Source organism: Pelophylax lessonae (genome assembly GCF_965119305.1).
Source record: "Pelophylax lessonae genome assembly, chromosome: 1".
Classification (NCBI taxonomy): domain Eukaryota; kingdom Metazoa; phylum Chordata; class Amphibia; order Anura; family Ranidae; genus Pelophylax; species Pelophylax lessonae.
Genome location: NC_138768.1, coordinates 313,078,585 through 313,091,239, shown reverse-complemented (window position 1 = coordinate 313,091,239; position 12,655 = coordinate 313,078,585). Strand labels below are relative to the sequence as shown.

The window sequence follows — 12,655 nt, the reverse complement described above, 5'->3', positions numbered from 1 at the left end:
ATGAGGAGTCCCTTAAGAGGTGGACTGTTCCATCGGTGGTGGACCCTCCGGTTTCCAGATTAAACAAGGCAACTATGATTCTGGTTGAAGAGTCCTCTGCCTTTAAGCATCTGGCTGACCTGAAGGCGGAGGCTGTGGCCCTCCATAAGTACACTCTGGATGGTTCGGCAATGAGATCGTTATTCACCATTGCCCTAGTATTGCAAACTCTGACCAATTAGGCTAAGCTCTTATGCGGTGACCTGGAGGGGGGGACAGCTCCCCCCTGTCTTTGCTGAGCTGGCGAACCAGCTGGTCCAGGGGCTCCAGTGCTCTTTCCTCTGTACAAACTCCAGAAATTGCAGGCTGCAGTTCTTCTCTTGCTGTCCAACAGATGGTCATCCCTCTGGACTTGCATGCGGGTTCTGGGTTTGATGATGTCTAACTTTGAGGCGGTTCAGTTTGCAGGGACCTTGTATGGAACTGTGCAAAGGGAGATTCTGACCCAATGGGACAAGACTCCAGTCTCTGGAAAATCAGATCCGGCTGAGTCGGGGAACGAGGGAGAAATTGATATGGCTGCTTCGTTCTGCGGCGCTTCGGCTGGGAAAATCTTCCTCTCCTTGTATTGGACAGTGGTTGCCACGGATGCCAGCCTGTTGTGCTAGGGAGGCGTCCTCTGCAAGCATTCTGCTCAGGGGATCTGGACGCTGGAAGAGATATAGGGATTTAATTGAAACCTACAAAAACCTTGCAGAGATTCATCCAGCTTAATTTGGGACAAATTTTAGAAAGTGTCTGGTCTATCACCTGCATTCTAGCTGCATGTTATGCAGGCCACCATAGAGAAATATTATGCAACAGTTCTCACATGCGGGTCTTCACCTTCTTATTTCTTATGGCAGCAAATTTTGTAATAGTTGTATCCTTTTTTATGTAGTTTAAGTATTTTGGAACATTTCATAAGTGTTACAAAAAGTCAACGGGAAGCCCACAGCACATGCAGAATGCTCCACCACAAAAAGACATGGGCAACTGCTAGAACTGGCCTTCCTACATCCTATTGGTAGGAAGACATGTTCAGTTTTTTTCTCAAACATACTTCATTTTTAGGGATTTCCTTGGATAGGTTCCCTTCCCTTGACATAACGTGGTGGCTTGTCATGCAGTCATTTGAAGTCCACCCAAATTCTTTTCATGGGGGCTTGTCATGCAGTCAGTTGAAATCCATCAGTCTTTTCACATTCCAACATATTAAAGCTGTTACAATGTTCTTTTAGATGTGACAAAGCCATGTATTATAAAGGCCTACTACTATTGGATATACATTTTAATAGATTGTTTAGGTAGACGGGTACTTGGCCAGCAGAGGGGAAAATTGTGAAATATTTCTGTGCTTCCTTCTCCAGCAAACTGGTTGTTTCATGGCTTTTGCACAATGCTGTTAGGAAGACTGATATATGCTTTTTAAGGTTACAAGGGGTGAGGAGGACTCAGTAGGTCTAAAAATAGCCCAGAGGTTTGGGTATCAGGTTCTCAAGCAAGAACATGGCTTTATTTCTTTTCTGTGCTAAATAAACAGCAATTACTCTAATGTACCACTGAAGTAAACAATTTATATGTTCTGTGTTACAGATCTAGAGATGTCGGAGTTACAAGAAGTTCAGATCACAGATGACAATGCTCTTCTGCAGGACCCTTTAAAGGTAATGCCAAGACTCTTCTTTTGAATTTACAGGAAGGCGCCAAAATTATCGCTTGTCATTTATTTTGTGTTTATTTTTAGGCAGCCGAATTAGCTGCAAAATTACTGCAAGTACAAGAGCAGGTATGCAATGTTTTTATACATACTATTATGTTTGTGTTCATGTGTACATAGTGGTACATTTATACATACAGGCATATAAACACAACCATATTCATCACCGGTATCTGTTTTTACATCATAGGTATAGGTTTTTTTATTCTGTACAGATGGCACTACATGGACATTGTCTTCTGTCCTGGTGCTCAGATTACTAAAAATTTTACAAAAAGTTTACAAACCTATATACAGCCATATATTGTGTAAATTATAAAAAAAAAAAAAAGCTCACATTTGTGAAAGAAGAGCATGCATATTTTGGCGTCCTGTAGTGACGTATCAGCCAGAAAGAGGAAGTAAAGCATGTGGCGATATGTTACACTGGCATGTAAATTCTGCTTTAAACCTCTTAAAATAAAGATATTGTTTTTATAGTTGGTGCAGGACATGTTAATAAAGGCTTATTGATTGACCTGGGAAAATGAAATGAACACATATTGTTGCAGAATGGTAAGAGGGCACAAGTATATGTGCCCTCGCACATGGGACAGGGGATGTAATAAATAAAAAAAAAAAATTTGTGTCAGAAATTTTATTTTAGGACGCTGGCCCTTTAAGAAAATAAGGTAGCCCCTCAGAGTTCTGGCGGGCTTTACAGCAGCGCGCACCCCTCTAGAACTTTCTGACCCAAGGCTTTATATAGGGGGTCCCTGAGGTAAGCCCCTGAGTTGTGAAGTGACTGCCTGGCGAGCTCTCCTCCCTCCCACCCGTCGCTGGCACTTTATGTGGTGATGTCACCCTTGAATCAAGGGGGGACTTTGGTGGTTTAAATATGTTTTTATTTCGCTTGAGTTCTGGGACTGAGCGATACAGATGTATGTTTTTATAATTTTGTTGGATTTGAAATTTATTTGATTGAATTTTGAATAAATAATTATTTAATTTATTTATAACCAATAAAGTGCCGCGGCCATTTACTTATGCCAAAAAATTAATTTGTGTTGGTTTTTATTTATAGTATTAGTTTAGTTGTATTATAAAAATGCATCCTCCTGTCCCATGTTTCTTTGAGGACCTATAGAAATGGACTGATGTTCTGGACAGCTGCACACCTTAGTTATTAAATTCAGGTACAAAAATATAAAATCACAGTGGGGGGGGGGGGGTAAGATATTGACACGTTTTGCAATATAATAGCGCTTAATTAGAACAATTAAGGTTATGATTAAGCTCCGGTATAGTGTGAAATGCATCAATACCACTCCTTCCTGCACTGATTTTAAATTTTTGTGACTAAATTTGATAAAGTCTACACAGTAAGCAGGTATCCAGAGTTTCTCTTCTTTTCTATAGTATGGCCAGTGGGCCGGTAAGGCAGGACCGTGAATATAACCAGAGAAGCACAAATGCTTTGAGTGGTGTAAATCTTCTCTTCTTTGACCCAGACTGTTCTTCTTTATTGCAGTGCTGTATATTACCCACATGCGCTAATGTACAACATTTTGAATGGGCTGCCAGTGCACCACAATGTATTTTAAACTGACCTGCCCCTTTCTTGTCAAGTTTTGCCAGATTAGTTCACATCTGGGTCTTGTGGTGTGCTAAGACACCAGTGTCTTGTATACACTTGCTAGGTATATTGGGGTGCCATTGTTTGGTACTACTGGTTTTATAGACCAGGTGTATTTGTGGTTTGTGTATATTTTTTTCCTATTTCTTTTCAGTGGGATTAAAAATATACTTGAGGATTTCATGGACGTTGATCTATTTTTTTAAATTTTGTTTGAACTTTCTGGTACCATATCAAGCCCTGTTCCTTGAGTATTTCATTAGCACTGGTATTTCAGTATACACTCAACTTGTCTTCCTCTCTGTATCTCGTGGTGTAGAAGCACTCTATTGAGACTCCCTATGGGATGGTGACGGTTACAATTCAGGGCTCCCCCAAACCCAAGCGTCCAGCGATAGTAACATTCCATGATGTGGGGATGGACCGTGAGTATGAGGGCTGTCTGTGTTCATCGTACTTGTTGTGTGTCTGTCTTTTGTGCCTTGTGCCTTGTTCTATGTGCTACCTCAACTGACCTTGTCTTTCCGATTTCTTCTCATTCTTTTGTTGTCTAATACCTTTTCTGTGGTTGTCGTTTACATCTTTATTCTAGACTTATGTCTATGATTTTGAATGGCTTTCTTGTGTCACTCTCTTTCCTGGTCTCTTGTCTATTTTCTGCATTAGCTATACATTGTCTATAGTAAACAGTAGTGATTTGTTATCCGAATTATCATACACCCAAAACAGTAGTGATTTGTTATCCGAATTATCATACACACATACAGATAATTGCTGGCTAGACCTTTTGTTAAAAAAAAAGTTATGATAAAATTATATATAATGATCTCCGAGCTTGCAGTGCTAGCGACTACCCTCCTAAATGTTCTTGTGCTACATTAATTGTACAGCAATTTTCCAGCTTGTTGGAATGTTCTTGTGACCAATGACACCGGTTTTTTTTTTTTTCATTAATTTTGACTTGTGGATTTATTTAGATGGTTGTGGATTGTCTGCTGCAAAACACTTCAATATACGGTATTATTTAAAAAAAAAAAATCACATTGTGTGTGGACAGCATCAAACTGCTCATAGATAATTAATTTCTACAAGAAAGCACCAGACTTAAGTTTGATTATCAGTTTGTCCTTACGTGCTATGTTGACTCTGTATAAGGACAGGACAACAAAATCATACATAGCTAGTGTAGCTGATCTGGCCGATGGATGTACATGTCTACATAGTCGCACTTATTGTTGTATTAGGATTTATGGATAAGCTTGAATTTAATTTGGGGTTTTCTGATATTTTTTCCAGTGTCCTCACTTTAGGTGTTCCAGTTTGGGACCCTCTGTAACACATTGCACAAGTCTTCATACCAACTTGCTAGTTATATGTCCTTTTTGCAGACTCCCCACAGTGAAACTATGTCGAAACAATAATCCTAAGGATCTCAGTTATTTTAATTGTCCAATGCTAAAATGCTAGCAACTTCCTCTTTTGTTTTTAACTTTAATATTGTGCAGCCTCTGCTGATGCCTGTTTAATCATCTTACTTTCTGCTTACTCATCACTTTCCTCTTTTCTGCCGTTCACCAGATAAAATGTGTTTTGAAACATTGTTTAATAATGAGGACATGTATGAGATAGTGAAGAACTTCGTCGTGTGCCACATTGATGCTCCAGGGCAAGAGGAGGGAGCAGCTGTCTACCCCGTTGGGTAAGTTTTTTTTTTTTTTTTTTGCAGTTAGGATGCACAACAGATATGCAAAGTGCACCAAAATGAAAATCTCCTATGCTGTTACCTATTGAAGATTAGTAGTCAGGATAAAGTTTGTTCTATAATGGAGAAATAAAAGTGCACTGGAAGTAAAATGTCTTGGTGCCCAATAAGCTTTGTACTGATTAGTTTGCAGTTCAGGTCTAAGATTTAAAAAACAAAGATTTTGGTGAGTTTCTCAGGGCATCAAGCAAAATTCGTACAACGGCCCTATTGTCACATTTGTGTACTTTGTAATTTATTTTTTTTTGTAAACTGCATTGTGTACAATAGCCAGCTTGTTCACCAGTACACAGAAGCAGTATATTGCCTAAAGCAGTGTTTCTCAACTTTTATAGTCATTGAACGCTTTGAAAGTATGCAAAATACTGAAGCACCCATGCTTATAATATGGTCTCTCCATCGCATCTGAATCTCCCCTTTTGCATCAGAGTCCTCAGTCTCCTCCCACACTTTTCCACATCTTTTCACATCAAAGTCCTCAATCCCTCTACATCAGAACTGCGTCCCTCCCACCTTTTCAGAAGAAAGTCCTAACTTCAGATCTTTACCACCACACAGTGGCACCTGCATGGCAATGGTGAGGCAGTAGACCTGGACTAAATGAAGGCAGACTTCTATCCCCTTGTGAATACTAGGCTTGGATTAGGGTCATGCATTTTCATGGTTCTGGTGCCCAGCCCACCTGCACCTTGAAAACGCATAGTGTTGTGCAAAAATACCAGAAATGGCTTAGAACTTCTGACATCCCCAGGCAGCACATCAGGGTGCCATGGCATCCTGGTCCTCAAACACTGGCCTAGACAGGCTTTGGTTCACTCTGGGGGGTCTATAATATGGTGGAGCTGTACCTTTTTTCTCTTTCATTCATTGACGGACACAGCTCCTGATCTTCTTAACCATTGGGTTATACTGCCCCCTACAGGAGTAGGACACTAGGCAGGAAAAAAAAAAGTCTGGCTACTAGGGATAGACTGATATGGTTTTTTTTCCAGGGCGATACCAATATTTTGGTCACAACGTATCGCTATCTGCCGATATGGGCCGATATTTTGTACATTTAAAGTTTTGAAAAATAAAGACAATTGTTGACACAAATCTGGTACTGAACATGTTAATTTTTGTTTAATGCTTAATGGCTGGCTTGCTGGCACCCTGTGGTTGGTGGGTGGCTGGCTGGCACCCTGTGGTTGGTGGGTGGCTGGCTGGCACCCTGTGGTTGGTGGGTGGCTGGCTGGCACCCTGTGGTTGGTGGCTGGCTGGCTGGCACCCTGTGGTGGGTGGCTGGCAGGCACCCTGTGGTGGGTGGCTGGCAGGCACCCTGTGGTGGGTGGCTGGCTGGCACCCTGTGGTGGCTGGTTGGCACCCTGTGGTGGGTGGCTGGCTGGCTGGCAGGTACCCTGTGGTGGGTGGCTGGCACCCTGTGGTGGGTGGCTGGCTGGTACAGGGCCTGAGGGTGGCTGGTACAGGGCCTGTGGGTGGCTGGCTGTCTGGCACCCTGTCTGTGGGTGGGTGGCTGGCTGTCTGCCACCCTGTCTGTGGGTGGGTGGCTGGCTGTCTGGCACCCTGTCTGTGGGTGGGTGGCTGGCTGTCTGGCACCCTGTCTGTGGGTGGCTGGCTGTCTGTCTGGCACCCTGTCTGTGGGTGGCTGGCACAGGGGCTGTGGGTGGCTGGCTTGCACAGTGCCTGTGGCTGGCAGGTGCAGGGCCTGTGGATGTGGGTGGCTGGCTGGCACTGGGCTGTTGGGGGTGGGTGTATGGCTGTGATACACTTCCGCGAGACTAGTCCCGACTCCAGACGAGGCTGTCCAAGGTGAGGGAGGTGGCCTAAGAAGGCAGAATGACGTCACAAAAATAGCGACAATATCGGGCAGTTCCGGGGCCGATACCGATCTATCGGGTAAAGTGCATATCGGTCCCCGATATATCGGCCTTGCCGATAATCGGTCTATCCCTACTGGCTACACCTATGGGCAGTCCCAGGGTGTATACTCCCTCTCTCTGCTATAGGTACTCTACTCTACTTTTTTCTGCCTAGTCAGGAGTAAGGATTTTTTTTTTTTTTTTTTCTAGATAGATTTCTTTTTTTTTCTCCTGGTTTTTTCCTGTGAGATCTACAATCAACTGCCAGACGGGGCGACGGGCTGGAAAATCTAGATCCAGTGGTCACCCCAGTCTTGCCAGCGAGTGTGCACAGACCTCCGCTCCGCGCTAATTCGGCCGCGACCTAGCTCCACCGGACAGTGGCTGGCCTATGAGTTAAAAACCTTGCGGGGTTGCATACGACCGGGTCTTGGCCAGAGTAGCAGTGTTCCTCCTGGCTGACGACTGCCCCCCCCCCATTTGATGGCGAGGGGTTCTGTCTGGAGCTGTGCCCACCTAGGCCCTGGTATGGTGAGTAGCTGTCCCCCCCTCTCCCCCTGGAGGGTTTTAGGAAGGATGTGGGGCCATGGGATAGTCGGACCTCCGGGTTTCCCTTCTTCCCGTCAAGCATTCCCCTTCATCTGCCCCCCCCCCTCAACTTATGCTGGGGCTGTGTGGGTGATCTGGTGGGGTGGGGGCAGGGCACTATGCTAGCGATGGGGGGGTCTCCTCTGGTGCTGCAGGGCCTTCCGGGTCCCATCCATCCATCAATGCACTGACAGCGGTCCTGGAGTCCCTTGTGTCCCGGGTGGAGTTGGCTTTTGGGCGACAGGCTGATATAAAGCACCCCCTGCTTCATCCTATTCATCCGCCGCGGGCATGGGTCACTCCTGCTGGGTCTGCTACAAGCCATCCAGCGCGGCAAAGGTTTTCCCTTTCCCCTCCTATTTTGGCAGAATGGCCACTAAAGAGTGGGGACGACCAAAGTGTCCCCTTGGTTTCCCTAAGTGAGTTGCTAGGCGATACCCCTATGAGGAGTCCCTTCTTAAGAAGTGGACTGTCCCATCAGTGGTGGACCCTCCGATTTCCAGATTAAACAAGGCAACCATGATTTCGGTTGAAGAGTCCCTGGCCCACACACGCACACATCTGGTGGTCTTGCCCCGTTATTGGCCCCTTTTGGACCACTGTCCTATCCCTTATCGAAACAATTCAGGGCTCACCGATCGCTACGGATCCGTGGTCGGTTTCGTTTCACGACACCAAACTTCACCCTGCACAGTACCGCAAATCCATCACCCCCCACCTCTTAAATGCGGCTAAAGCCCTAATCCCGAAATATTGGAAGCAGTCAGTTGTTCCCACGATATCTCAATGGCTGCGTTCGGTTGATCGTATTTACCATTTGGAGGACATGACTCTAGACTTCCGTGGTCATGACCCCTTGGCCCGCAAGATATGGTCATGTTGGCCAACATTTACCCACTCCAGTACATATGCTATGTATATGGCTGATGTTTCTTCATGTTAGGTCGTTTAGGCTTGTGTAACACTAAGGGAGCCCCCCCCCCCTTCCCCTTCCCTCCTTCATCTGTCATTCCCTTCTCTTTTTCTCTTCCTTCCTTCTTTCTGCCCTTTCTTCTCTGCTTTCCACGAGTGCCTCCGCTCAAACACCTAGTTTGACGTGCGTTATAATCCCTGAAATGTTGATTCATTACGAATATCTTTCTGTTGGCTTTTATTTCATGCTCTTGGGTGTTATTCATGTTTGCAAATCTGTTCAAGGATTGTGCACCTGTATTCTATGTTACGGAGGTATTCTCGTGTTTGTATAATTATATATATCTCAATAAAAACATATTAAACAAAAAAGAAGAGTCCCTGGCCTTTAAGGACCCAGCTGACAGGAAGGCGAAGGCTGTGGCCCGCAATTTGTACACCCTGGCTGGTTCAGCACTGAAGCCGATATTCACCATTGCCCTGGTGTTACAGACTCTGCCCAAATGGGCTAAGCTTTTGCGCTGTGACCTGGAGGGGGGGGGGGGGGAAGTAGCTCCTCCCTGCCTTTGCTGAGCTGATGGATCAGCTGGTTCAGGGGCTGCAGTTCATCTGTGATGCCTCTTTGGATGCAGCTTCCCTAGTGGCTCGGCTCTGTTTTGGCAGTGGTCCTTTGGCGTATCCTTTGTCTCAAATGCTTGTCTGTGGACCAGACTTCTAAAAAGGTCTGACTGATCTTCCCTTTCAAGGAGATCGCCTGTTTGGTGCTACCCTGGATGACATTATTAAAGGTCTTGCTGTGGGGGGGGGGGGGGGGGGAGTACCTTTCTTCGGCAGGCTACTAATGGCAAGGACCCTTGTTGTAGACGTTGGCCCTCCTTCTCGGCTCATAAGAAGATTTTTCGTCCCTCAGGGTCGATTGAAAAGGGATCGAAGCCCTTCGGGGCCTACTCTGGAGGATCCAAGGGAAACTTGGTCTGGCAAGTAATGAGCGGGCTTCTCCAGACCTGCGGACAAGTTCCCTTCAGCAGGAAGGTGCGCCTTCATCCGTATCTGGGGTGGGGGGGGGGAGAGGGGGTAGGAAACGTCTTTGCTGGTTTCCGGACCCATGGACTTCCCTGGTAGAAGACAATGGGGTTCATGAGGCCATACGGTCCGGCTAGATCAAGTTTCGTTCTTACCCTCTGGTAAGGTTCTTCCTTCCAACGTGCAACTGTCCCCGGTCCACTTAGGCAGTGCAAGACCTTTTACTTCACTATTGTGATTGTCCTGGTTCCAACTTTGGTACATTTTTAGGGGTTTTTACTCAAACCTGTTTACTGTCCCCAGGAAGGAAGGCAATGTGCGTCAAATTCTGGACCTCCAAGGCGCTGAACTGCTTTGTGCGGGTGCAGAAGTGTGTACGTGTGTGTGTGTGTATATATATATATATATATATATATATATATATATATATATATATATATATATATATATATATATATATATATATATATATATAATCTCTATCTATCTGAGAGAGGGCGTATACCCCCTGGGACTGCCCATAGGCGTAGCCAGACTTTTTTTCTGCCTAGTGTCCTACTCCTGCAGGGGGCAGTATAACACAGTGGTTAAGATGATCAGGAGCTGTGTCCGTCAATGAACATCAGAAAAATAGATTTTACGGGAAGCCAAAAATCCAATTTTTTCCCAAGTAGCACATCCATTAACAAAAATCAGCCCTTGGTAAACCAATTTGTTGCATAGTCAGTAGTACAATGTTTTGCTCTTAGTATTTCAATATTTTGCAGTATATGGTTGTCTGCTGTGGGTCTCGGTCGGGGGGGGGGGGGGGGGTGCTTAAAATTCTGGAGGTGTTACACCAATCAGTTGTATTCTAATGGTTATTTTACAAGTGAGGTTTAAAATTAAAGCAATATATTTGGTTTTTATGAGCAAAACTGCTAATTTCCAAATCCTCTTCCTTAGTACAGTATCCATGTTACTACACTGATAGCTGCATGAATACTATATACTATGTACTGTTTTCTAACCCTGTTACTCTGTTACATTGTGTCCAATCAGGTATCAATACCCATCACTTGATCAGCTGGCAGAAACCATCCCCTCTGTGCTGCAGTACCTTAAGTAAGTAAACTTGGAAGATACAAACCTGGAACATAAACTAATGCGATTAATCATAGGTTGTATGTAACTTTGTATGTAACTTTGCCCTGTGTTTTTTATGCAGTTTCCCCAGTATCATTGGAATTGGTGTTGGTGCTGGAGCCTATGTCATGGCCAGATACACGGTAAGCATCTCTTTAAAGACATAGCAGTGGCCCAGAATTAAACTAAACCTCACCCTAGGTGTATCACTTTGTTATTGAGGACATGGCTGTATACTATTGCAAGATTCTTCTTATGGAACCCAGATGTGCATGTTTGAGCTGTGGCCTGGAAGGTGAAATAGAGCAGTGTTCCTCAACCCTGGCCTACAGGACCCACTAACAGGCCAGATTTTGGGTATTACCTTGGGGAGATGCAGACTAGAGTACTGCAATCACTGAGCAGCAAATGATATCACCTGGGATGTATTTCAGTTATCTTGAAAATCTGGCCTGTTAGTGGGCCCTGTAGGCCAGGGTTGAGGACCACTGAAATAGAGAGTACAGTGTAAAGACCTCTTGTGTAGTCAGGAGGCTGGGAATTCACTCACTGATTTGTACCTGCTGCCTGGATCCCTAAGCTGTTGGTGTCAGCGAGCCCTATAAACATCCACAGATAGGAAGGAACACCTGACCCCAGTTCCGAACTGTTCTGAATGCATCACATTGGTTCAGTCTGATACATTCATATATATTGCTTGAGGCAATGCCTATTGAATGGCATGGTAACATCAGACCAGTTATGCAGGTTTCTTCTGTTAAAGAATTGATCTATAATTGCACAGGCTGGGAAAAAAAAACAGGTTGATTGAGTTCAAAACAGAAGATATGCTATATTGTCAAAAGAATTGGGACACCTACCTTTACACACACATGAACTTTAATGGCATCCCAGTCTGAGTTGGCCCATCCTTTTCAGCTATAACCGCTTCAGCTCTTCTGGGAAGGCCGTCCACAAGTTTTAGGAGTGTGTCTATGGGAATGTTTGACCATTCCTCCAAAAAGCTCATTTGTGAGGTCAGGCACTGATGTTGGTTGAGAAGGCCTGGCTCGCAGTCTCCACTTTAATTTATCCCAAAGGTGTTCTATCGTGCAGGCCAGACAAGTTCCTCCACCCCAAACGCCATCATCCATGTCTTTATGGACCTTGCTTTGTGCACTGGTGCACAGTCATGTTGGAACAGGAAGGGGCCATCCCCAAACTCTTCCCACAAAGCTGGGAGCATGAATTTGTCCAAAATGTCTTGGTATGCTGATGCCTTAATAGTTTTCTTTAATGGAACTAAGGGGCCAAGCCCAACGCCCAAAAAACAACCCTACACCATTATACCTCCTCCACCAAATGATTTCGACCAGTGCACAAAGCAAGGTCCATAAAGACATGAATGAGTGAGTTTGAGGTGCAGGATATTGACTGGCCTGCACAGAGTCCTGACCTCAACTAGCTAGAACACCTTTGAGATGAATTGGAGCAGAGCCTGTGAGCCAGGCCTTCTTGTCCAACATCAGTGCCTGACCTCACAAATGTGCTTCTGGAAGAATGGTCAAACATTCCCATAGACACACTCCTAAACCTTGTGGACAGCCTTCCCAGAAGAGTTGAAGCTGTTATAGCTGCAAAGGGTGGGCCAATCCAATATTGAACCCTACAGACTAAGACTAGGATCCATTAAAGTTCATGTGCGTGTAAAGGCAGGCGTCCCAATACTTTTGACAATATAGTGTATCTTCTCTTTTGAACTCAATCGAACTGTTTTTTTTTTCTCCAGCCTGTGCAATTATAGATCAATTCTTTAACAGAAGAAACCTGCATAATACATTTGACAATAAAGTGTATCTTAAAGTGGGGAAAAAAACGCCTATCACTAACTTTTCTTCTAAACATTCCCTGCCCCCTCCTATCTATCCAGCATACCCTCTGTAAAAAAATATCTGTGTACTTACCTCCTTTTAATCCACTCTGGTCTGGTCATGTGATCCTACAGCCCCATTTCCCCTGTGTCATTGAGCAGCTCCTGCAAGGAAGAGGAGGGA

General features: G+C 44.7%; 1 protein-coding gene across 3 annotated transcripts in view; it reads left to right on the top strand.

Moving 5' to 3' along the window:
• NDRG2 (NDRG family member 2) overlaps window positions 1–12,655 on the top strand; it is a 104,580-nt gene that overhangs the window by 61,927 nt on the left and 29,998 nt on the right. For all 3 annotated transcript variants that reach the window (XM_082257427.1, XM_082257428.1, XM_082257429.1), the window contains exons 2-7: window positions 1,615–1,685; window positions 1,766–1,807; window positions 3,673–3,778; window positions 4,932–5,052; window positions 10,539–10,601; window positions 10,705–10,765. In XM_082257427.1, coding sequence (XP_082113553.1) covers window positions 1,623–1,685; window positions 1,766–1,807; window positions 3,673–3,778; window positions 4,932–5,052; window positions 10,539–10,601; window positions 10,705–10,765 — 456 coding nt within the window. In that variant the 5' untranslated portion in view covers window positions 1,615–1,622. The remainder of the gene's footprint in view (window positions 1–1,614; window positions 1,686–1,765; window positions 1,808–3,672; window positions 3,779–4,931; window positions 5,053–10,538; window positions 10,602–10,704; window positions 10,766–12,655) is intronic.